We start from the raw sequence: 24,521 nt of genomic DNA, 5'->3' as shown, positions 1-24,521 counted from the left end.
ATATGTTTTTTTTTGGAAGACCTCACAAAGGGTTGTTTTAGGATTGAGGGAAAAAAAATTTAAAGAACAGTTTGTATTTTCTTTTTTACGTCACTTCTTCGCTTACTGTCCACAAATGCACCCAGGTGGGCTGGGTGTGCACAATATGTGCACCCAGCCCTGTGGACGCATCCAGATGCATGGGGCTGCTCATCCTGGCCCACCCAGTGCACAGCCACGGGCACATCCACACACGGTCGCACCTTGCAAAAAAGAAAATAAAACAAATGCAAGGCTCACCTACTTCCAAAATATGCATCTGACTAACATCAGTACACGAATCTTTCCTTTGCAGAGAATGTAAAGATATGGCTTGGGTTAGAATTAGAAGAAATTCTATGTACTGAGAGTTCTAGCTCCGAGAGGTCTTGTAACTGGTTTTCTCCCGAAATTAATGGGTGCGAGAAAGCCCTTGAGTGTTGCTAAAACAAAAATAAATTAAAAATTAAAAATGGAGGATTTCAAAGAGGCAACTATAAAGGATCACTTTTCCTCATTTCAGCATCAATTCAAGTTGCATTATTTTCATATTCGAGCAGTTTGTTTCTACCAGGACATCCACAGACAAATACCATTGGTTTGATCAACATCTGTATTATAAAAAACATCTTGGATTCCACTTTGGGATCAAGGATGGAAACCCTTGTTTCCAATTTTGGGCGATTCCATCTAAGGATTATAATTGCACTACTTTGTGAGTATTTGAACAGAATATTTTATTTGTTACAAAGCTGATAGTGTTGTTAATTTTTGGAGATTTCAAGCAAGACCCCAGCAATGGGTAATTGAAGTTGCATCACCAAAGAATATTTGAAGATTAATATATTGAGTTTCAGGCTTTTGGTGGATTTTGAACACCACATGGTGCTCGATCTGAGTTATTCTAGTTGAGCACCACATTGGAGAATTAACAAACAGATATTAAGGAAACCTTGCCAGTCAAACCAACAGCTGCCCACATCATTTTTGATATCACACTTAGTAAGGAAGTGGAGGCTAAAGCCAGTTTCTGAATTGTTGCAAATATTCCCAAGATAAAAGTAATTTTAGCAGCATATTTGATCAAGTCTCAAGGGTTAAATTCAGATCTGAATTTTCCATGCTAGCCATACATCTATTACAGTTTTGGGGATTTCAAGCAAGATCCCAACAATAGGTTATTTCAATTTGCATCAACAAAGAATACTTTTTAAGGTTCATATATTGAATTTCAGGTCTTTGGTGGATATCGAACAACACTTCGAGCCAAATCTGAGTTCTTCTAGTTGGACACCAGCTTGAGGAAGTAAAATGCGGATATTTAGGGCACCATGCCAGTCAAACCAACACCTGCTCTCAACATTTTTGTCATCACTTAGCATGCAAATGGATAGTAAAGCCATTGTCTGAATTGTTGCAAATGTTCCCAGGATAAAAGTAATTTTAGCAGAACATTTGACAAAGTCTAAAGGGTTTCAAGTCAGCCCTGAACTTTCAACACTAGTCATTCATCTACAGCCAGCCTTTCCAGTCAGGGATCCAAGGAAAACAAATCGGAAAATATTGTTTTGGCTGAATTCAAGGGAGACACAAGGAGTCAAACTCTAGATCAGGCCATATAAAATGTACAAGCATTCCTAGCAAAGCCATATGGTTGTACAAGGTTGTAGAGCATACTTGTGAATGCAAAAAGCATTGTAGAATTCTAATCAACATTTGGAACAACTAATGATGTTTATTATTTTCAATGAGGATTTTGTGGAGTTTTCCAGAATTCCAGGTTCTCATCAGCAAATTATTATTTTTATCTGCAAACTAGGGTTTGGAATTGGATATCAATTGACCATTTGGTTGTTTGGTTTCAATTTATAATATTTCATTAAAAACAGAAAGTTGCATAAAGTATTGCATATTTTAACTGGGGATATTTCAAGGAGCTTGCTAGTCAAACTACCATCAATAGAGGATTGGATTGCCTATGATTGAGGAAGCATTCAGCTTATAGGCAGCACTATGAGGAAAGAAAACTATACTTCTGAAAAACAAACCAAATCGACTTTACTCTTAGGCTTGTGAAACTGTCACAGTAGCTGTTGGTATTTGGAGAAGGTGCGTCAACCTAATTTCTCAAGGATAAAAACCCTCAAGAAGCAATTCAAGGCCGTTATTCTTTGGGGATGGAAACCCTCAAGAGACAGTTCATAATTGAGAGAGCCCAAGGTCATTTGGATTCAGATTTAATAAAGAATATGCACAGTTAGTTGCATCAGTTGTAGTTTAAAGGTTTGTGTGCATTTAAATTTCACAAAAATAACAATAATTTGTTGCTGGAGTATTTCTGGGTCTATCTTTTCTTGTCTGCGCTCAGATCTTTACACTACACACATTATATATCTTGATCATCACTTTCAAGAAATTATCTTATTTAGTATTAAATTTGTGAATCTAATTAGCCAGACCTAAGCACAAACCTGGTAATGTTATTAATGGCAACAAAATTTTGGAGCACAGAGGGGGGAAACAAGATACTTATGAATTTGTTTACAATGGACAATATATATGTCAATTCACTGGTTTCATGCATTATCTTATTTGGTATTAAATTTTGTGATTCTAATCATACACATGCATTTTAAATTTTACCATTTTCTGAAATTCATTTCACAATAAAACTCCAACTCCCAAACACCATCCTAAACAGATGGAGCATCCTGGGATAGTCAGCAATCCTACATGCAGGAGCTTTCAGCTCAGATTTGTGGAGTTATGGTTTGCACAGCTGGGAACATGTTCGAGGAACATTGGAGTACCTTGTCCTAAATGTGCATAGAGTTTGAAGTTATCATCTTGGCGTTAGAGCCATTTTGGTCTTAGTTACCCATTCGTGAAATGAATCCAATTCGGGCACGTGAATCGGATCCGTGGATTTGTGATTTTTTTTTCCCATTTATGATTCGTGTATATACACACACACACAAAAAAAAAATGAGAGAAATATACATAATTCTAAAACTAAATCATTTCAAAGTATGAACCTATGATTCTAAATCATTTCATAGTATGAATCTATGATTCTGGTATGAATCTATGGATCAAATCCATAATGATTATAAGAAAATAATCCAAAAAAAAAAACTCAATAAAAAAAATTCAAAAAAATCCGGACAAATCCAGCCATGGATCAAGTTCCGGATCGGATTCGAATCCGGATCTAGCCTCTAGGGCACAAATCCGGTAACTAAGGTTTTGGTGGCTGCTAATAACATGTTCCTGATTTACTGGCATGTGCGCTCTTGGATTTGGCATGTGCGCTCTTGGATTTAGATCATTGGATGGCACGTGAATCTATGCCTAAGGGTGCATCCTTCTATGCTATCATTTGAGTTAATTATGCATTGTAATCTTGGGGCTTGTCCTAAGTATTTAGTTATTTCATGTATTTAACGTTTACTATCAAGCCGACTTGTAGCTTGAGGGTGTATTTAATATGAGCGTGTTTATTTAATGTAACTTGCTAGGCTGACTTGTGGCTTGGTTTAGTATAAGTAGGGGATCTTGCCTTGTCTTGTGTTATTATTATTGTTTAGCATGGAGAAGAAGAGTAGCTGAGAGGAGCGAAGATGAGCAGAGCTAGTAGCTAAGTGTGGACTTGGGAAACTAGAAGGTTGCTTAGAGGCTTGCGAGCACAAGTTAAGATTCTTCTTGGAGTTTTCTACCAAATTGTGGATTTGTGCTAGCTAGAGTTTCAATCTTGCGAGGTCTTGCAGAACTGTTATTGTATTTGCTTACGTATTTGGCCGTAACCTAGAAGGCCTTACAGCCGAGCATGTTAGATGTAAGTCTTATGAATCTATTATAAGAATTGGCATTGTTGTGGCTCTAAATCTCTATGTTATTGTTAATATTTTGTTGTGTGGTTATTTGTTGGGGGCTAAGACATCTCCTTTGAGGATTCTCCTACCTTGCACTATGTCAAGTGGTATCAAACCGAAGGTTGGATCTGGTTGATATTGTGGATTTGTTGCTTTGGCTTTGCAAAGATCCTTGAAGATGCCTCCAAGAAGATTGGACCCTAGGGCTATTGATGATCTCTGTGATGTTGTGGAGAATAGGATTTCAAAGAAGGTTAGATCGGATTTCAGATTTGAGATCAAGTTGATGAAGAATGAGATCATGAGAGTTATTGATGGTGTTCCTAGGAATGTGGATACTGAAGATGGTTATGAGGAAGTCGTTAAAGACTCTGAGGCTGCAGGATCTAGTAGTGAAGACAGAATTGTTTGCATGGAGGCACCTGTGGAAGACAGAGCCAGTTAGTTAGATAGATCTTGATCTTAGTTGAAGCTGAAGCATAAGATGATTGCTTCTAATTTCTCAGGTACTTTGAATCATGAAGACCTGGTTGATTGGATTGATGAATTGGAAGACTCCTTTGAGTTAGAGGATATTGGAGATCTGCTTAGAGTGAGGTTGGCACAAACTAAGTTGAAAGAACGTGTTGCATTATGGTGTAAAGAATTGCGAAGAGAAAGAGAAGAGGAAGGTGAATTAAAGATCACTAGATGGAGATTGATGGTTACAAAATTGAAGTCTAAGTTCATCCCTGCTAATTATGAACCTGAGTTGTTTACAAGGTTGCAAAATCTCAAGCACAAGAATATGACTGTGAAGGAGTACATCGAGGAGTTCTATAAGTTGACTCTCAATCTGGCCATAGAGAACTTTCTATAGAAAAGGTGACTAGATATATTAATGGTTTAAGATTCAATATTCAAGATGAGATCGATATGTTCAATATTGCTTCGGTTGAGGATGCTTATTAGTATGCTCTAAGGGTAGAAGAGAAGTTAAAGAGAAGATGTCAAGGTAATTCCCGAGGAAAGGAAAAGAAGGAATACTCTGTGAAGGATAAACGCATTGCTAAAGATGAACAAAAACCTGTTGAACAAACGAAGAGAATAGATAGAGGTGCATTTAAGGGTACTTGCTACTGATGTGGTGAAGGACATAGATCCTTTGAATGTCCTAATACTGAGTGAAAGGTTGGTGATAAAAGAGTTGCTATGATGAATGAGAATGTGGATTCAATGAATGAACCTAAGGTAGATTGGGGATAATTTGCTGATTTGAAGAATGATGAATGAGAATGTGGATTCAATGAATGAACCTAAGGTAGATTGGGGATAATTTGCTGATTCGAAGAGTGTTGCTTGGTAAGAAGATGTTGGAACCTTGTCAAAGGAGGAATTTGTTCAAGACTCGTTGCAAGTCTGGACGTAAATGCTAGAATGTAATTGTTGATGGTGGTAGTACTGATAACCTAGTTGCTGCAAAGATGGTTCAGAAACTTGGTTTGAAGAGAATGAGACATCCTTGTTTGTATAAGATCAGTTGGTTGCAAGATGAAAATGCTTTGGAAGTAAAAGAGAAATGTCTTGTTAATTTTCAGATTGGACAGTATGTGGATTAAGTGTTGTGTGATATTATGGACATGAGTAGTTGTCACATATTACTTGGTGGACCTTAGCAATGTGATTGCAGGGCAGTGCATGATTGTGTCAAGAATGTGTTCACTGTTGAGAAGGGTGGCATGAAGCATTCCTTGATTCCTTTGCAAAATGAAGAACGTGGTAGGAGGAACCTAAGTTTTAGTAGCCAAGTTGAGTTGAAGGATTCTGAAAGGGTTAGAGATCAGCGTGGAAGGAAGACCTGTGGAACACCAAAGACAATTGTGAAGAAGACAGTTGCCAAAAAAAAGCTCTGCAAAAGTGGAACAAGGCAAAGAGTGCTCAAGTTGATGTGGTGGAGGACATGTATGTGGAGAACCAATTCAGGGTTTCTGTGCTCAACCCTCAAAGATGTTCTTCTAGCAACTGAGAACATCTTTTCTTCGTACCTTGGGTGTCTAATGCAGAAGCATCCAAGGATAATCAGCAATCCTGTATGCAGGAACTTTCAGCTCAGATTTGTGGAGTTATGGTTCGCACAACTAGGAATATGTTCGAGGCACAATGGAGTACCTTGTCCTAAATGGGCATAGAGTTTGAAGTTATCATCTTGGAGTTAGAGCCGTTTTGGTGGCTACTAGTAACGTGTTCCTAATTTACTGGCAAACTTTTGAGATTGTATTTGCGAGCTTCAAACCGAGGGAGTTGGCATGTGCACTCTTGGATTTGGATCATTGGATGGCACATGGATCTATGCCTAAGGGCACATCCTTCTACGTTGTCACTTGAGTTAGTTATGCACTGTAAACTTGGGGCTTGTCCTAGGTATTTAATTATTTCATGTATTTAATGTTTGCTGCCAAGCCGACTTGTGGTTTAAGGGTGTATTTAATATGAGAGTGTTTATTTAGTGTAACTTGTTAGGCTGAATTGTGACTTGGTTTAGTATAAGTAGGGGATCTTGTCTTGTTTTGAGTTATTATTATTGTTTAGCATGGAGAAGAAGAGTAGCTGAGAGGAGTGACGATGAGCAGAGCTAGTAGCTAAGTGTGGGCTTGGGAAACTAGAAGGTTGCTTGGAGGCTTGCGAGCACAAGTTATGATTCTTCTTAGATTTTCTACCAAATTGTGGATCTGGGCTAGCTAGAGTTTGGATCTTGCGAGGTCTTGCAAAACTATTATTGAATTTGCTTATGTATTTGGCCATAACCCGAATGGCCTTACAGCCGGGCATATTGGATGTAAATCTTATGATTCTATAATAAGAATTGGCATTGTTCTGGTTTTGGATCTAAATATTTGTATTATTGTTAATATTTCGTTGTGTGGTTATTTGGTGGGGGCTAGGACATCTCCTTTGGGGATTCTCTTACCTTGCACTACATCATAAACCCACCAAACATTTGAGCCTTCTATGTATGCTGAACGAAAAATAAAAAATCATTTACTGACACAATGCTATACAAACCATACGAAGTTCAGCAGTGCTTAAGTGAGTCCAAAAATTATTAAACTGGAAAAATACAATGAGTATCTCTAGTATTAAAAATAACAGTAATTAGTGATGTTGGCGAGTTGTGCCTTCTCTTAAGCCATTTCAAATTCAAACAAGAACTCAAAGAAATGCATTACAGGTCAACATTACAAATAAATGGGAAGATATAATACAACTTCTTGTGTCAGACATATTATCTCGATTGTATTCATCCAAGAGATAAATTTGAAACCTGCATATTTATATCTAGAGAGGGATCATATTTACAAAGCTTTTATTCCTTTTAAGCTATAAACCTTCTGAGATGAAGGCAATTCTTACAACATTTAAATAGGCGGCACTTTATGGTACTTGCATAATTGTGAGCAAGTACTACAAGAACATTTCACTGTTAGATTTTTACGTTAGAAAATATTTTGGCAACAAAATATGCAGTTACTGATTATCTTGCAAACCTTATTCAGCTTCCTAACAATAGACTATCCCAATCAACAAAGGCTTCCTTTACATAGACTATGCCAATCAACAAAGGTTTCCTTTAAAAAGACTATACCAATCAACATACTTACTCAAATCCATATGGGTCATCACTGTTTGGGATACACCTAGAATCTGAAGAGAGTCTCGATGCATTGTTTAAATTCATTTCCAATCTAGCATGTCCAAAAGCCATAGCACTTCACGGTCCGTATTTGCAGCATCACAAAAGTCGACTTCAATGCCAAACACATCCTTTTTGTCATCCATTATGTCATCCTGAGAATCCACCAGGAGCAATGCAATCCAAGCTCTGATCTCTGACACAAATGGATACCTGGGTGCAAACCGCAAGTAATCGTAGGTCAGTGCCCTACATGCTGGTCCGTCAACATAATCAAAACCGGACTTATCAATAATGGAAGCAACTTTGTCTTCATCTCTCCGGCCAACAAGCAGAGAAACACGAATATTCTCACTGAACAACTTAAACCTTGGGTTCACAGGAATGGTCATCTTGCAGGAAAGGCTCTTCAGATGGTCCTTCATCATATCACAGATTCCAGCTGGAGGGTTTATAATCCCTGATCGAAGCTGTGAGCCAGGGATTACATTAGAATACACTGACCGATCAGCCAACCATATGTCAACATAGAATTCAATATCATCAAAACTCAGTCCAGGAACTGGAAGGGTACCACGATCTCTTCTGCACAGAGTCATGTAAAGCTTGTGGTAACCCCTGGAGGCACCAATTGGAGGAGGCCTCTTGTCTTTGAACAGGGAAGGCCATCTTTGGGCACATAATTTTTTCCAAAAATAGTCTTCTTTGGCTACGTCTCTCCACTGCTTGCACACACGCATGCATGAAGCCAGGTCTTGTACACTCATGAGAGGGAAAATAACCTTCAGTATCTCTCCGGAAGACCAAATTTCTGCCATCTATAACTCAAACCAAACCAAAATATATATGTCAACACCCTGACACTATACCTTTAGGAGAATGGCCTTCAACACCTCTTGAAAACCTAAAATTTCTGCCTTTTCTGTAAAGATCCTGACAAAGCCAAAATTCCGGAAGCTTTCCTGAATAAATTGCATAGAATGTAATCAAGTTTTTATGATGAATAACCCAAATTAGTCAATTGCCTAACACAAAATCTTAACCGGGCTCATGCGCTCTTCAAGACAATGATCTTCATGAAATCTCTCGTTTCTGGCTCGACTCTAACTAACTAAAAGCAAATAATAACCTAAACATACACGTTGACTGGATTTAAGGACTCTTTGAAACCACCCATCTCGTCAAACGTAATTTTGGAATACTCGTTTCCTGTTAAATTCGTCAGACCAGGTGCAGGCAACTCAAAACCCTCAAAAGTCGTATTTTGGTGGGTGGTGACCTTCGGGTCAAAGAAAAGGGCAATCCAAAACCCTAAGAATCAGACATCGCCTGTATAGACCCTTTTTTTGGAGTAAGTCAGGATTAAATTAAAAAGAGATTGCATAAATTGAATACTTCAAGCATTTTTTGTATATAATAAAAGAGTTTCTAGATCATCTTGGAATGTGATCATTAAAAAAACCGTTAGAATAAAAATGAGTTGCAGAACATCTAGTAATTTGAAGATGGTGTAGGCGCAATTGGTTGTCTTAGATCTTACCTTTAGTGGAATTTGATAATGGCTGCTGCGAATCGAACGTCTGACCTTGTTTGTCCAGTATTAACGTAATCAGGTCGATGGAGACATTAAACTTCTGGTAAAAGCATCTAATCTTTAAATACAAGACAAGCTGTCTATAATTGACTCCCCATTTTTTGGCCCGTGGCTATACAGCCACGAAAATGCACTTCCTTTACATTGCTTTTTCTAACTTTTCAAAAAAAATTCTGTCCTCTCCTTTGTAAGGAAGTGCATTTTGGTGGCTGTATAGACTTGCCTATTTTTTGCGTGGGTCGATATATGCGTAATCAGATCCCTCTCTCGATGCTGTTTTCTCTCGCGGCAACTTTTTGCCGGTGGCTATACAGCCACGAAAATGCACTTCCTTTACATTGCTTTTTCTAACTTTTTAAAAAATTAACTAAATCCTCTCTTTCGTATAACTTTTTAAGTCCCGGCGATTTATAGGTGGAGACTTATGTTTTAGCGTCATTTTACATTAATTAATACTTGTTTCAAAATAGTATAAATTGTTCTTGCTACATTTCTTGATTTGTGATTGGCCATCCCTATTTTAGCTAGTAGTTTAATTATTTTTTAGTTTTGAAAATACAATTATTTACTTGTCTATTACATTAACTTTTTTCAATTTACACTAATAAAAATATTTTATAGAATTAATTTATAATCTTATCATCTTAAAACATTAAACATTAAATAATACTAATATTTTGTCTACTAAATTTTGAAAATAATTTAATATTATTTTTTTCTTATTTTAAACTTAATTAAATTTTTAATTATTAGTGTGTATGTTTAAGTCTTGTGTGTTAGTCAAGTACAAAATTATATATTATATTTTAAATCTAAGTTTATAATATACTATTAAATTGATATGGAAAAATTTAATCAATTATTTTTATTTGATAAATTATTAAATGACACATAATTAATTTTATTTAATTATTAAGTTTTTAAATTATTATTAAAACGAAAAAAAGCTATAAGATAAAAAAGTTAGAGAAACTCTCTTTTTTTAATTAGGGTATAAATAAAATTTTGCTTCATTTGTAGTTTTGATTATAGATAGGATATTACTAAAATATGATTTAATGTGTGTAATATGTTAATTACAACGTGATCATCTAAATTTATTAAATTGTAGAAATGGACAAGAAACTTTTTGAGAGAGATACTTAGAATTAAGAATAAAGACTAGTAAAAGATGAAGTGTAGGAGCTACTCAGAACTCTATTTTCACAACACTATGGACAACCTTGTTTTTGGCATTAGGTTGGACTTTATCTCTATAGAGCTCTTGTTTTTATTATTATTATTATTAGTTCTTATGTAATCATTTAATCCTCTCTTCACAATGCATGGTGAGTGAAACATTGTCTTTAGCATTCGAAGTATCGAAAGGGTTCTTATAGAGTGGATTGTGTCAAGTGTTAGATTCTTCTAGCTTTTTAGAGATGGGCCCCTCCTTGCAAAGTTGTTTATGAGGATGCCTAGTTGGAGTTTCCAATTGTTCTAAAGTGAATGAAGGACAACTTCCTTCATCGACTTGGAGCCTAGCCATAACTGACATGTAAGGATATGTCTTTGAGATGGGATAAAGCTTTTTGGATTTAGAGCTTATATGGTCAAGAACGATCAACTTGTCAAAGATAAAATAAGTGATTGGTATGTTAAGAGTGCTCAAGAACTTATAACACTAATGACTCGAGCCAAACAGTTGAGCAAGAAGCTTAATAGCAAATAACTAGAATTTCAAGGTAACCAAAGCTTGACAAGTGATCATTAGTGACGTTTTAGCTCGCATATGATAAATTAGATCCATCCTTTCAAATTGGAACAACACCAAACATTGAGATTTTGCACCAGACTCGAATAGAACGCAGTGAAGACACCCCTAAATTAGCTAAGACATAATTCTGACTCAATTTTGTGAGCAATAGAGGTTGGTGATACTTATCAGTAAGCCATGCAATATAGGATCATTAATAATTATCATACGATAAACCTTTCTACAGTCAAACAATACTTTTAGTTCATGCAATAGTTTCACAAAGTAGTGGGATAGAGCTTATATCTAGAGTGTGATATAGTTTTCAATTGTCATGCGATACTTTTGTTGATGTCAATTTTTGTACCACATAACATATTAGCAATTGAATATCTGATACAGAGTATCAAACACACAATTCCTCTCTTGAAAAGTTAATACTCGTGGGACATGAGAATAACTCCAATGTTCCTTACACCTGTGGATACTAACTCAGTATATCGATGTGATTTATTGGTAATCACGTAGGTGGCCTTATGCTGTTTGTTTGAGGATGACTTGGACTTTGATGGAATGATGGTGATGGTGATTCGATGAATGCTAGATGATGTTGGTGGAGAAAGTGATGGTGATGGAGGGTGAATGTTCTTATGACTAGTGTCTTTCTAACTCTTTTCTTCAAGATTCCAACTTCTAACTACTTGCTACTCTACTCCTACTTCTATGAATGGAAGATTAGCAAATGGATGGGGATCAAATCTAATGAAAGTTAACCGGTGGCTCCACCTTCATAGATACAATGATTCAAAGGAAAATAAACTAGTTTACCGCACAAGGCTTCTCAACAAGCCGCTAGAATGCTAGTGGCCTAGTATTGATCCCTATCAAACATCTACTAATGCTACCATGCAACTATTCATCTACTTTACTCTTTACCTAACAACTTGAAATGCAATCCACTTTAACAACTTGAAAAGAAATTTTACTCTAACTATTTGCAAGTAGAAACCATGCAACAAAACCAAAAGCTCCTAATCACCATGCAAGTCACTACAATGAGAAAGAAAAGCAAATTTTGGCATTATCTTTGCAACAATTTTCTTTGACCATTACAAATGAGAGCAAATGACCTTATATAGAGGCCAAAATGTACAATTGACGGTAGAGATAAAGAGGCAAAATCGACTATCCAAATTCAATCCTAGAAACCCTAATTAGGGTTGCCACCCCATCGGCTAATGAGAAGATGCCGCCTCGCCAATGGACCAATGAAAAAAGTGGAAAAGTAGCAACCAATGAGAAGGCACCAAAATGGTGGCCAATCAGAATTAGACACTTGTCTTACCCTAGAAGAAAGAGAAATTGCCACTTGGGCTTACATCAAATGATCTTCTAATATAAATCTCCCTTTTTCTTTCATTCTTTTAGCTAAGGCGATGAGCCTAGCTAGCCTTTTGTTGACTTCCTCCATGGGAAGGCAAAGTGTATGCTTTATCTTGAGCTCAACTAATTTCATCATGCCGCTTGCTGTCTGTAGTGTCTTCTCATGGTCCTTCTCATACTCTTTTACATATCCGATAAAGGCATTGAGGGAGGAAAGGGTGCTCGAATGTTTCTTCTTGATAGCAACCTTTCCTAACTCATCCAATCTTGATCCAAGTCTTGTCTCATCAATGTCCTCTTCTCTAATGTCTTCAAAATCAATTGCTACCCCAACGTTGCTCATCATGGTTGAAATGGAAGTGTCGACGCTTGGGTCATGCTGTGCAACTACCTTCTATATCTCCTCAAGTGTTATTAATTTGGTAGTCAAGGCAAGAAACCAAGACTCGACTGTACTCAATCCTCTTTCATCAATCAACTTGGCCCTTTCCAAATATGCCTCTGGTAGCCCAATGAATGCTTGTAACTAGGGCATAGCTAACTCCTTGACTAGAAGGAAATCCTTCCACTCCTCTCCACACATTATGAATTTGTTTTTAACAGTCACTAATGACTAGAATGTCAAGACAAAGAAAGGCAAGAAATTTCGACCATCTTGGATTGTATCATGGATCCAATCCTTGACTTCATGTAGCTGAGTTGATATTTCTTCTAGGTTGCTCCCGCTGTCTTGAGGAAGGGCTGCCTAGTGCAACTATTAGATAGGCTGACAATCTCTCCAATATTTGTTCTCAGCCTCCAACTTTATGATCCTTTCATTTTCCTTCCTCAACCTTTCTCTGATTGAAGCTATGCCTTCCTAGATCTCCTCACATTTCGTGTCATCTGTGTATCTTCCCAAATTATGCCCCACCATCTCATATTCTTGGGCTACAATCTCATCCAATGCCTTGTTGACTATCGGTATAGCAATCTGAACCTTTCAATGACCATCATTGTCACTCCTGATTACCTTTGCCACTGTTTTTGCCATTTATTTTTGGTTCTCGATATCACCCTTCTCTATTAATCCTTGGATGTCTTCAATTGTTCGGGCAGTTACTACCTCGCCCCTCAGCATAAGCATTTGCCTTGACCATAGTGGTGTGGTGCATCTCCCAAATCTAGATTTGGTTTGACTAATAGAGCATCACCAATGGCCTCAAGTGCCTGACTTATTGCCTCAATATCAATCAGCCCATCTCCTTCTTCACTAGTAACTGCCATGTCATCTCCACGTTGATTATCTAAGAGAGGAGAGTACATGGTGCTATTACTGTAACCACTTGACTCTGAATCAGAGCTCACTTCTACTGCAATCCTTTGCTCACTTGTGTTATCTTCTTAGCCTCTAGCCTCGATTATACTTTCCCTTGACGGTGTTATGCATTGTCTCTTTGCTAGAGGTTCCAAATGTTCTTTTCTTTTCTCAACCTCCAAAGCTCTCTTCTTGCTTCTAACCATTTCTTGTTGTTGGCTACTTCCTTCACCCTTCTGTCTGACCGATTTTGTTGGACCTTCTTTTGGCTTCATCTTCTCATAAGTAAGGGAAATCCTTTGACTTTGTAGCTTCATTAATCTTTCATTATACCACGACTTGGTATGCAAGTCAACTACTCTAGTAACTACCTCCAAGGAGGATCCTGATGATCATCCCAATCGACTAGATTCAACTCTGTTCCTTCTTTTGTATCATAATCTTCTCTCAACACATTTCCATCATCTTCCAGTTGATCAAGAATATCAAGGCCTCTCCATTTGATATATCTCATCATGTTCACCGACAATCTTGAGAAAGCTAGCTTTCTCACATGAAATTCATCCTTGGCATTGGCCCAAAAGTCTTCTATAGTGGGAACATGTTTAAATTTATTTCCATGAGATACCTTGATAAGATTATTAGGATCAAATCCTTGCCTTGCTCTGTACCATCCTAGATGACACCATTCCAATTCCTTCTCCACGACTGTAAAGGCAACGTGATTGGGGCAACTATCATTGCCAATTCCAAATGAGAAGGTGATCCCAGTCTTACCTTTGAGTCTCATTATTCTATCATAATGCTCAAATTGCCTAGCCAATTCCATCAAAACTACCTTATCGAGTGGGTATCTTTGAAGCCACTTGGGACAAACTATGCTTCTTACTACTCTAATGTAGGTGAATTGCAGAAATTGGATAAACCAACTCCCGTACTTCTTTATCTTTGCTTATGCTTTCGATGAGAGTCTCCTAGCAGGTGTCCCTTGTAATACCTTTACTATCTTCATGGCAAAGGCATCACAAAACATCTTGTAATCCTTGTTGTGCAAATGAAGCTATGGATAGCATTCATGCACCAAATATTACCTTGACCCATTGCCAATTTCTCATAAGGCCTTAAGTCCTAGATTTTTACACAATCTAGCAATTAGGTAAAACAAATAGGATCCCATGTAGAATTGCTTTTGGTTTTGTATGGTTCTAAGTTGCAACTCTAGATTCTTGCTTACGATCCTAGCCCAATCAAATCTTCTTTTTCCTTTTTCAATTTCATCAATAAAAAAGTACATCTAATTTCCAAATTGCATACCTTGAGCTAGGCCCATGATCCAACTAAGAAGCGTAATGAGATCACCATATTCTGATTTGGAATCTACCACTATGAATCTTGATGATCTGGTTACCCCTTTGTTTCCCTCGTGTAGCCAATCATATTTTAGATGTGTGAAATAAGCTTCTTGGTTATCCTAAAATGATTTGGTTGCCTGATCCATCATTACCACTATCATGCTTTTGTACTGGGGAATGTTAAATGCTTCTTCGATCACCTATTTGCCAATGTTGGCCAACACCCTCTTCCCTTCATAAAAAATGATGGATTGACTGATCAGATCAAACCTAGATGCGCACTTCATAACCAATTATGGACAAGGCAATGTAGGAGGAAAAGTTGTTGCGTGTACAATTCCACTTCTATATATCTTCTTTGCCATGGGGGATTGTCCTTCCTTTAGTTTGTCTTTTATTATATCATATTTACTGTACCGACATTGGTATCAATTCTTTGCCTCATTTTTGAGAAGAAAGTTGTTTTGGGCATCATATCCTCTTTGTGTTTCTTAGTATTTGTTCGCTTAGGGTTATTGCTTGCACTAACATCTACCATCATAGACACTTATTTTTTCCCCTTTGTTCTAAGTGATATAGACTACCCTTATCAATCTCCAATCTTCCTTCTATCGATGGATTCTATACTTATTTCTACCTCGCTAAGTCCTATCACTACACTTATCAATCTCCAATCTTCAACCTAGGGTGGGACTAACACTTATTTGTGCCTAACTGTTACCTTAGGATGGACTACACTTATATCTCCCAACTTCAACCTAGGGTGGTCTAGCTTATTTTTGCCTCTTCAAATGTCCTATCATGGATTCTACCCTTATCAATCTCCAATCTTCAACCTAGGATGGGATGATGAAGTGGTGGATGATGAATGCAAGAAGAACCAAGGGAAACAAAACTAGATAAGAATGAAAGAGAGAAATCCTCTTAAGGACCCCTTTTAACTCTAAATGATTTGAACTTACCTTTACCAATGGTTGGGTCTTCTTTTTGAATTTAAGATCAAACTTGAGAATTTCAAATCCTTTGCAAATCTTGATGCCCTAGCTGGAAAAATTAGAATTTGGCCCACTTGAAATTGTCCATGTACGTGGTACAAATCAAACTTTAATCACCTATTACCTTCTTCAACCAAAAATTGTCCAACCTTTGGAGAAATCGAAACCTCTAGAAGATGTAAGATCAAACCTCAAAAATTAGCTAGGGTAAGAAAAAAAATCGCAACCCTCTAGCAAATAGAAAATCAGACTTGAACAATAACAAATCTACCCTCCAACTTTGCAATTCTAAAAATGTTCCCCTTTGCCAAAACAAATTACCAAGAATGGGAAGTCTGATCTACTCTAGGGAAAATTGCCAATCATAGGAATATTGCCTTTAATCATGGAAAAATACCAATATAGAGTGTAGATCTACCCCACAAAGAAAATCGTCAAGCATGGGAGATCTCTACCATGAACAAAATTGCCAAAAATAATGCCAATCTATCCTTTCTAAAATTGCCCAAACATAAGGAAATCTTCTCCAAGTCAAAATTGCCAAACACAATTAAGAGGAGGAATAAGGAGTTAGGAGATAAGGGGAAAGGGCTTCCTCTTATACCCCATTTGCTTGTCCTCCTCAGCTGGCCAACTAGGACCCTAGGAGCAAAAAAAAATATTAATTAGAACACAAATCTGGCTCCCAATTAAATGCTTAGCCAAAATTAATCTTTCCAAGATGAAATTTACCTTTTTAAATTGTTGGTTAGATCAAGATTGCAAAAAATAAAGTAAATAAAGCCTTGGAGATGCTAAATGTTTCCATTTAATGATGATTTAGTAATTAATATATCATTACAAATTGGATTTTGGCTAGCCAAAATTGATTTTTTCAATTTTAAATTACTAATTTCTTTGAATATTTAAAATCTTCAAGGCAAATTTAATCCATTTAAAGCTAGTTTTTGCAATTTAATCTAAATTGATTTTGTTATGCCATTTTAAATTTTTTTGACAAAAATTAATCATTTCTCTAGAGTCTAAAATCGATTTTGCTATTTGATTTCATCATCACAAAATTAATTTTCTCACCCAAAAAAAATTGAGATTTTCCAAAAAACTTAAATCCAACAAAATTTCTTTTTTTTGAAAATTATTCAAATTTATACAATTATATCCAAATTTTCAAAAAAAAAATTCTAAATACAAAATTTACAATTTTATCCTGCCAAGTGTTGTTCTTTGAAATTTGTTCAACCTAAGGATGAAATTGGCCATTCTAGAAAATCAAGTTGAAACTGGGTAAAAATAAATATAACCCTCTCCCTTCTGGCCTGAAGGCATCCAAGACTTAAAGTTTTCATAAACCAAATAAAAATAAATAAAAATTGGACAACTCAAAAAAAATTTGCCAAGGTGACTGAAAAGGGGGTCCCCAAAATTTTGGGGCGATGGTGTGAGGACCTCACAACATCAGGTGACTCCACGAGTGAAATGTTCCCGAATGTTTCAAGAATAAAATAACTTAGAACAAAAATCTCAAGATGGCTTACCTAAAAACCTACTTAAGGATGACCACTCAACAAGGGAAAGAACTCTCAAGTTGAACTTAAGCATCCTGACCATAAGTTACTCACGTGTGTGCAAATGATTTATTTCCTGCTTGACAAGAACTTGGTAATCTCTCAGATCAATTAAACTTATTTATTATAATATCCTTTCTTCAAAAGCAACCTGAATAGAGCCCTGTTGCCAGTCAGGTGTCTATAGCCCCGACAGAGTTATCACTGTGGCACCACAATCATGGTTCTACCTTTAGTGATTTTTTTTTAGCACTGGTAGAGATGATTGCACACCCTTGAACCAAATTTTATCTTTATTTTCACTTTGATACTGCTTTTTCTCTTTTCTCATGATATTTTTCTCTTTTTCTTTTCTTTTCAATCTTTTGTTTGGCTTGCAGGCAACAAAGCAGGTGTATGATTTTTACTAAGTCCAAGTTCACTTCAAAACATCAAGAACTCAAAACAATTAAGTGTGACTAGAATGTTGTAACCATGCCAGAGATAACTCAAGAACCTCTATCGAGTCTAACCCAAATTTAGTACAAGTCCTATCATAAACTAATGACTAAACACATCCTTTAATCTCTAAACCTTGTTAAATGAATTCAAGAAATGAACAAGATAGACTCCATTTTGTCACCATAATGTAAAATCTACACACCCCACTCACAAGTAATAACATGGACCCCTTTTGCTCTTACAAAGGGACGGAACCAAAATGGCTCTCCAACTGAGGGAAGCCTAAAAATTTCAAGTCAAATGACTTGATGCAATCAAACTCGAGCTCCCTCACAAACCTAAACTAAACAACTAAAAGAAATATATTCTAACCTTTGGGCTAAACGATCCAAAACTAACTCTATTCTAAAGAATGGAAAACAAACTAACTACTAACCGAAAGCAAACCTATTTTAACTATGTACAAAAAGGCTCCAAATGGAATCCTAGGCTTGGAAATAATGCTTGAGGAATTGCCCATTGACAAGTAATGGGACATCCTCACTAATGAGTGTCTTAAGTCTAAATGCATTATCTCCGATGATCTTTGAAATCTGGAAAGGACCCTTCCATAGTTTGTCAAATTTATCATGTTGTCCTTTCTTTTCATGGGCTTTGTCCCAATATAAGACCAAGTTAGAGATCTTGAAGGCCTTACTTTGCGCTCTTCTATCGAACCAATGCTTAACTACCCCTTGATGTTTTGTAATTTTTTCTAGGGCTTCATCTCTTTTCTCATCTAGTTGCATCAGTTGAGCCAACCTAACTTGGACTCTATCTTTGTTCTCATCATAGTATTCCTATATGAACCTTAAAGTTAGAATTTTTAATTGAATTGGGAATATAGGATCTTTTCCATAAACCAAATGATAAGGAGTGATTCCTATAGACTCTTTAACTCTTGTTCTATCAGCCCTCAAAGCATATCTCAATTGTGTGTGCCAATCTCTTGGGTTTTTGTCTAAAAGTTTTCCAATTATAGTCAAAAGGTTCTTATTTGTGGATTCTGCTAGGCAATTTCCTTGGGGATAGTAACCTAATGAAAATTTTAATATGATCCTGTGGTCAAATGCCCAAGTATGAAATTTCAAAGAAGTGAAAGCAGAACCATTATCACATACAAAAGCAGAAGGACACCCAAACCCGGTAGTGATCTTTTTTCCTCTAAGAATTTAATAACAGTCTCAGCAGTGCAATTCTTGAAAGCTTGAGCTTCTAACCATTAAGTACAATAGTTAGTTGTGGTTAGAATATACCTGTGTTGTGTTGAGGAAGGTGGATTGATATGACCAATGAAGTCAAGTCCCCACATCGTGAAAGGTCTCACCTCAATAATTGGTTGCAAAGACATTGTTGGATTCCTTTCCCTCTTCACCACAATTTGGAAAACATGATAAGTCTTTACATTCTCGTGAGTGTCTTTGAACAAAGTTGGCCAGTAGTATCCAGCTCTTAGTATCCAATATGTTGTAGCCAAATCTGATCAATGTCTTGTTCCCCATTTATCGTGAAAATGTTCCAAAATGTTTTTGGCTTCTTCCTTTTCAACGCATCTCAAATATACCCCTTCATGATTTTTCTTATACAACACTGTTCCTTGTAGCATATATCTCCTACTCTTGAACCTCAATGCCCCTTTTGCATTGGGTTCAAATGTGAAGGGCATCGATGATTTAACAAATAGTTGATTATGTCCTGATACCATTTGTTAGGGTGTACATCCTCCAATTCATAAACTTGTTGCACAAGTCTAGGCCCCTCTAATGCCATGGTCTGTGCCAATTTTTTTCCTCTGACCAATTTCATTGGTTAGATCTCTATGTCATATTCTTGGATAGTGGCGACCCACTTGCCTCTTCTTTCTCCATGCTCGTTTTGCATCAAAAGAGTCTTCACTGCTATGTCAGGCACAATTGCATGCACTTTTCTTCTCAATATGTAATGCATAAACTTCTTTATCGCTTTCACCAAGGCATAAGCTTGTTTCTCCATATTTGGGTAGTTCAATTCGGCCTCCCTAAAAGGTGCACTCATGAATGTGATTGGATGCTCTTCACCTTCCTTATTCTTTTGAATTAAAATGGCCACACATGTGTGATCAGAGGCAAAAGAGTATATATTGAATGGCCTTTCATAATTTGGGCTTTCTAGAACTAGTGCATTGATGATAGCATGCTTTATCTCTTTAAATGCCCTCTTCATTGCTGGAGTCCAATCCATTTTTGCATCCTTCTTTAACATGTCATTCATTGGATTTACAATCTTAGCAAATGTAGATATGAACTTTCTCACAAAGTTGATCTTTCCAAAGAATGACTTGAGCCCTTTCTTGCTAGCTAGTATGCCAAGTTTGGAAATTGCTTCCACTCTCTGTAGATCTATCATGATACCCTTTTCTAAAATCACATGTCCTCAAAGTTTTCCTTTGGTAACCCCAAACATACATTTCTTTGGATTCAAAGAAACTTCGAACCTTCTACATCTCGTGAAAACTTTCCTCAAATCTAGGATGTGATCTTCTCTATTCTTTGAAAACACTATTGTGTCATCCATGTCAATGATAATGCATTTATATTTTAAGTCCTTGAAAGCATAATCCATGGCCCTTTGAAATGTTGCACCTACATTGATCAAGCTAAAAGGCATCCTCCTCTATGCAAATGTTCCCCACTTCGTGGTGAAGGTTGTTTTCAATTTATCTTCTTCTTCAACAATCACTTGATTGTACCTCGAATATCCATCCATAAATGACATCATTTGAGCTCCATTTACAATTTGCAAGACCTCATCTAGTGATGGCAATGGATAATTATCCTTTTGTGATGCTCTGTTCAAATTTTTGAAATCAACACATAGCCTTATTTCTCTATTTTTCTTCCTGAATGGGACAAGATTGGTGACCCACATTGAATGCCTTACTGGGAAGATGATCTGCGCATCTAGCAACTTGTTCACTTCTTGAAATGTCAATGGTTCTAACAAAGGGTTAATTGGCCTTTGTCACTGCCTAAATGGCTTACTCCCTTCCTTCAATGGAATTGTGTGTGTAATGATGGAAGGATCATATGTTTTCAAATCATCATATCCCCAAGCAATTACATCAAGAAATTCCTTCATCAAACTCAAAATATTTGCCTTCTCCTTAGGTGTGCAAACTTTCCCAATATGAACTATTTTGGGACATTCCTCTGTTCCCAAATTTACCTTTTCACATTCATCACCTCCTATGGGTTGACATTGCACTTTGTGGAATTGGTCCATGTCAAATATTCTTTCCAATTCACTCATTCCCTTTGGAATAGTAGTTGTCTTTAAGCTCATAACTCCTTCTACATCGATCTCTGCTTCTTCATCCACTTCGCCATCAATGATTTACGGTGTGAAGACATCTGAGTTAGTCTATCATCTTCAAACACCTATAAATTCTTGACATTTTCTGGTATTGATGGGACCGATGCCAACTTAACTCTAAACTTCTTCAAATCGTCTAGCTTAATTGGTGCTAGTGAGCTTGCAGTCTGTGTGACGGCATTTGCCACCTAATTGTTTGCTCTATAGATGAACTTGATATTGAAGGCATTGAAGTCCTCTATCAAATCCTCAACTCTATTTCTATATCTCTTCAATCTCTTTTTATGGCAGGTGAATTTCTGCTTTATCTGCTCAATTACTAAATATGAGTCTCCAAGTACATGTAGTATCTTAGCACCTTTCTTGATAGCACACAACAAAGCTTCATACTCTGTCATATTATTGGTGCATGGGAATTTCAACCTATGTACCTCCAAATATGTTGCCCTTGTTGGGCTGACTAACTCAAATCTAGCTCTAGCTCCTTGCTTAGTTTTGGAACCATCGAACCTTAGAGTCCATACTCCATTGCTTTCTTGATACTTCTCCTTTTGGGAATTCTTTGACTCATTTGTTTCATCATCTTCCTTCATTTCTGCATTGGGTGGTGTAATTTGGTTATTTGTTTCACCCATCATGCTACTTTTCGCTTCATCAACTTGTAGAGTCTCAACCCTCTGTTTGCCATGTTGATCATCTTGTTTTAGAGCCCCTAGGATTCTCTTTTCCACTTGTTCTAGAGCAACTATACACAAGTAACAAGATAACTCTAAATGGAATGCATTGTGAATTTTGCACCAGTTGGGTAATAATAAGTCTCTCACCAATGTTCGGTTACCCAACTTCATTCCTTGTTGTACAGTTCTAGTCACAAAGTTCTTAAAGTTCTCGAACATGCCTTCACCCTTGTTGGATGAAGTATTTGGGTCTGACTCAATCAAGATCTTAGTGGAATCCCTTCCTTCACTTATGATATTCATTGTCAACACTTCTACCTTCTTTGGTCTCTAGGTGCTCACAAACAATATTTCATTTGGTTCCCCATATTCTGTAACTATCAATCTCAACCTTGGGGTGCTATCAATTTTGATTTGGTTGACTAGTCCTTTCTATGGGACCCACATGTGAGAAAAGTCAGTTGCCATGTATTCATTCAACCTTCTAGCCCAATCCCTACCTAGGATCAATCCATAGGGATCGGTCACATCTACCACTAAAATATCTACCATGTGTTACATTCTCAGATCGGATGCCAACTGCATGTGTATGTTGTGTAGCTCACCTACTACTGACACTTCTATTTTATCCAATTGGGTAACCTTTCTATTTGACCCCAAAGGCATGATTCCTAAACTTCTGCGAATGTTCAAGGGCATGATGTTACTTGATGCTCCTGAATCTATCAAGCAATTGTGAAGCAACTTCCTGAATATCCTCACTGATAACAAGAATGGGGTTGGCTCATCTTTCCCTTGATAATACACCACGAGTGTATTATGTACTTGCTTTGGCTTCACTCCAAAATCTATTGGTTGAGCTACCTCTTCCTTCTTCATGGTTCCCTTATTGTTTACCAGGTCTTGACTCCTTTGAGTTTGTTGTTCTATCGGTATTGATCCCTTAGCCACATAAATTGGTTGAGGCCCTGGCTATCTATTGAATTCATTGATATCACCATATGCAATTTCTTGTGTAGAGCTTCCTATCTTTCCATATGAAACTTCTTGAGATGAATTTTTTATCTTTGCTCCTGGAATGTCTTGGATCACATTAACCGAGTTAGGAGGAGGCCTCCCTTGGGTATGTGTTGTTGCACTTTGAATGTGAGACCCTTGTGATTTGTTATCTTTCAAACTATCAAGGAATGCATCTCTAATCTCCGCTACCTTCAATAATTCGAACAAAGGGAGATTGATTCTGACCTTCTTCATCTCCTCTATCACACTTTTTCCTAGTATTTTTAACTCCTCATTATTCACGACATTATTTCTAGTTCTTCCTCTATTTGCTTCTTGTGTCGACTGGACATTTTGCACTCTTTGAGTACCTTGATTGTTCTATTGTATGCTTTGTTGAAAACTCTACTGTCTATTTCCATTGTTATGATTCCCATGTCTATATTTAGGTGCATCCCTTGAGGAATTTGGTACATTACTCATATTGGGGTGTGGAGGCATATTGAAATTATTTGGGGGTATGGAGGATGTGAAGGGTCCATCATTTCTCTTGTTGTTCCTCTGATAAAACCTTGCATTGCTGGCTAGTTGTTGAAATTTTTGGTTCCCACCTGTTCCTTGAACTAGAACAATGTCTCCCAAAGATGGGAAAGAAAAATTCAACCCATTTTTATACCCCTTTTGATCGATTACCTCATCGACTGGCATGTTTGCTAATTCGGGAGGAAATCTCACTTGGTGTTCTTCATATGCTTCAAATTATGGCAAAAATTAAAACTCCTCAAAAGTCAAACACCGATCGTATCTTGGGGATGAGACAATCTCATACCCGATAACCTTAGCGTCTTCCTAATTATTTGACTCATCAATTATGTTTTGAAACAGGTTAGATGCCCTCTTGAACTTTGCACATCCTAACTTTGAATGTTGATCAGTCTCATGGAATCTGCAATATTTGGACATGGCAGACTCAGCTAAGAATATCCTATCCACCAGCCTACTATCTGTTGAAGCTTGATTATCAAGTGGTGACACCACATTTCCATTGTTTGGGCTTGTGTTCCAAGTCCTCTTCTAGTTAGACTGATTGTTGTATCCTTGGTCTTGTGACTAGTTGTTACCTTGATAGTTATTGCTTTGATAGTTCCTTTGATAACCGTCACCTTGGTTATTTCTTTGGTAGTCTATGTCTCGATAGCTCCTCTAGTATCCACCTTCTTGATGATTTCTTTGATACCCTCCTTGATAACCTCCACCTTGATTCTGGTAATTATTTCCTTGATTATTTCTATGGGCACTCTAGAGTTAATTGTTCCAGTTTCTCAAATAGGTGACTTCTGTAGACAGCTTCTTGACTTGGTCAATCAATTCCTTCATTTCATCCTTTTCTTCTTGAGTTCTTGTGGATGAAGTTTCACTTTGTAGATAAACTAGCATTGACAATGGTACTTGAGACAATGGAGGCCCCAGATGTACCATCAACTAATTTGTAGGTGCCTGGTGTGCAAGCTGTGGAACTAGATTGTTTGGATA

General features: G+C 37.0%; 1 protein-coding gene across 3 annotated transcripts; it reads right to left on the bottom strand.

The window, feature by feature from the left end:
• Positions 1 to 7,179: 7,179 nt before the first annotated feature.
• Positions 7,180 to 9,250, bottom strand: LOC149564720 (F-box family protein). Of its 3 annotated transcripts, none has more exons than XM_089818271.1 (2): positions 9,101 to 9,250; positions 7,180 to 8,900 (listed from the first exon to the last, which is right to left on the bottom strand). In XM_089818271.1, the coding sequence occupies exon 2, from the start codon at positions 8,376 to 8,378 to the stop codon at positions 7,602 to 7,604; it is 777 nt and encodes a 258-aa protein (XP_089674397.1). In that variant the 5' UTR covers positions 8,379 to 8,900; positions 9,101 to 9,250; the 3' UTR covers positions 7,180 to 7,601. The 3 variants fall into 3 exon arrangements, with proteins under 3 accessions (XP_089674397.1, XP_089674396.1, XP_089674398.1); XM_089818270.1 differs by having other exon boundaries at positions 7,180 to 8,889; XM_089818272.1 differs by having other exon boundaries at positions 7,180 to 8,522.
• Positions 9,251 to 24,521: the final 15,271 nt, after the last annotated feature.

This window comes from Cupressus sempervirens, chromosome 3 (genome assembly GCF_028749045.1).
Source record: "Cupressus sempervirens isolate cs-2001-9-10 chromosome 3, ASM2874904v1, whole genome shotgun sequence".
Lineage (NCBI taxonomy): Eukaryota > Viridiplantae > Streptophyta > Pinopsida > Cupressales > Cupressaceae > Cupressus > Cupressus sempervirens.
Note: the sequence above shows the minus strand (reverse complement) of the source record. Positions and strands in the feature narration are given on the sequence as shown.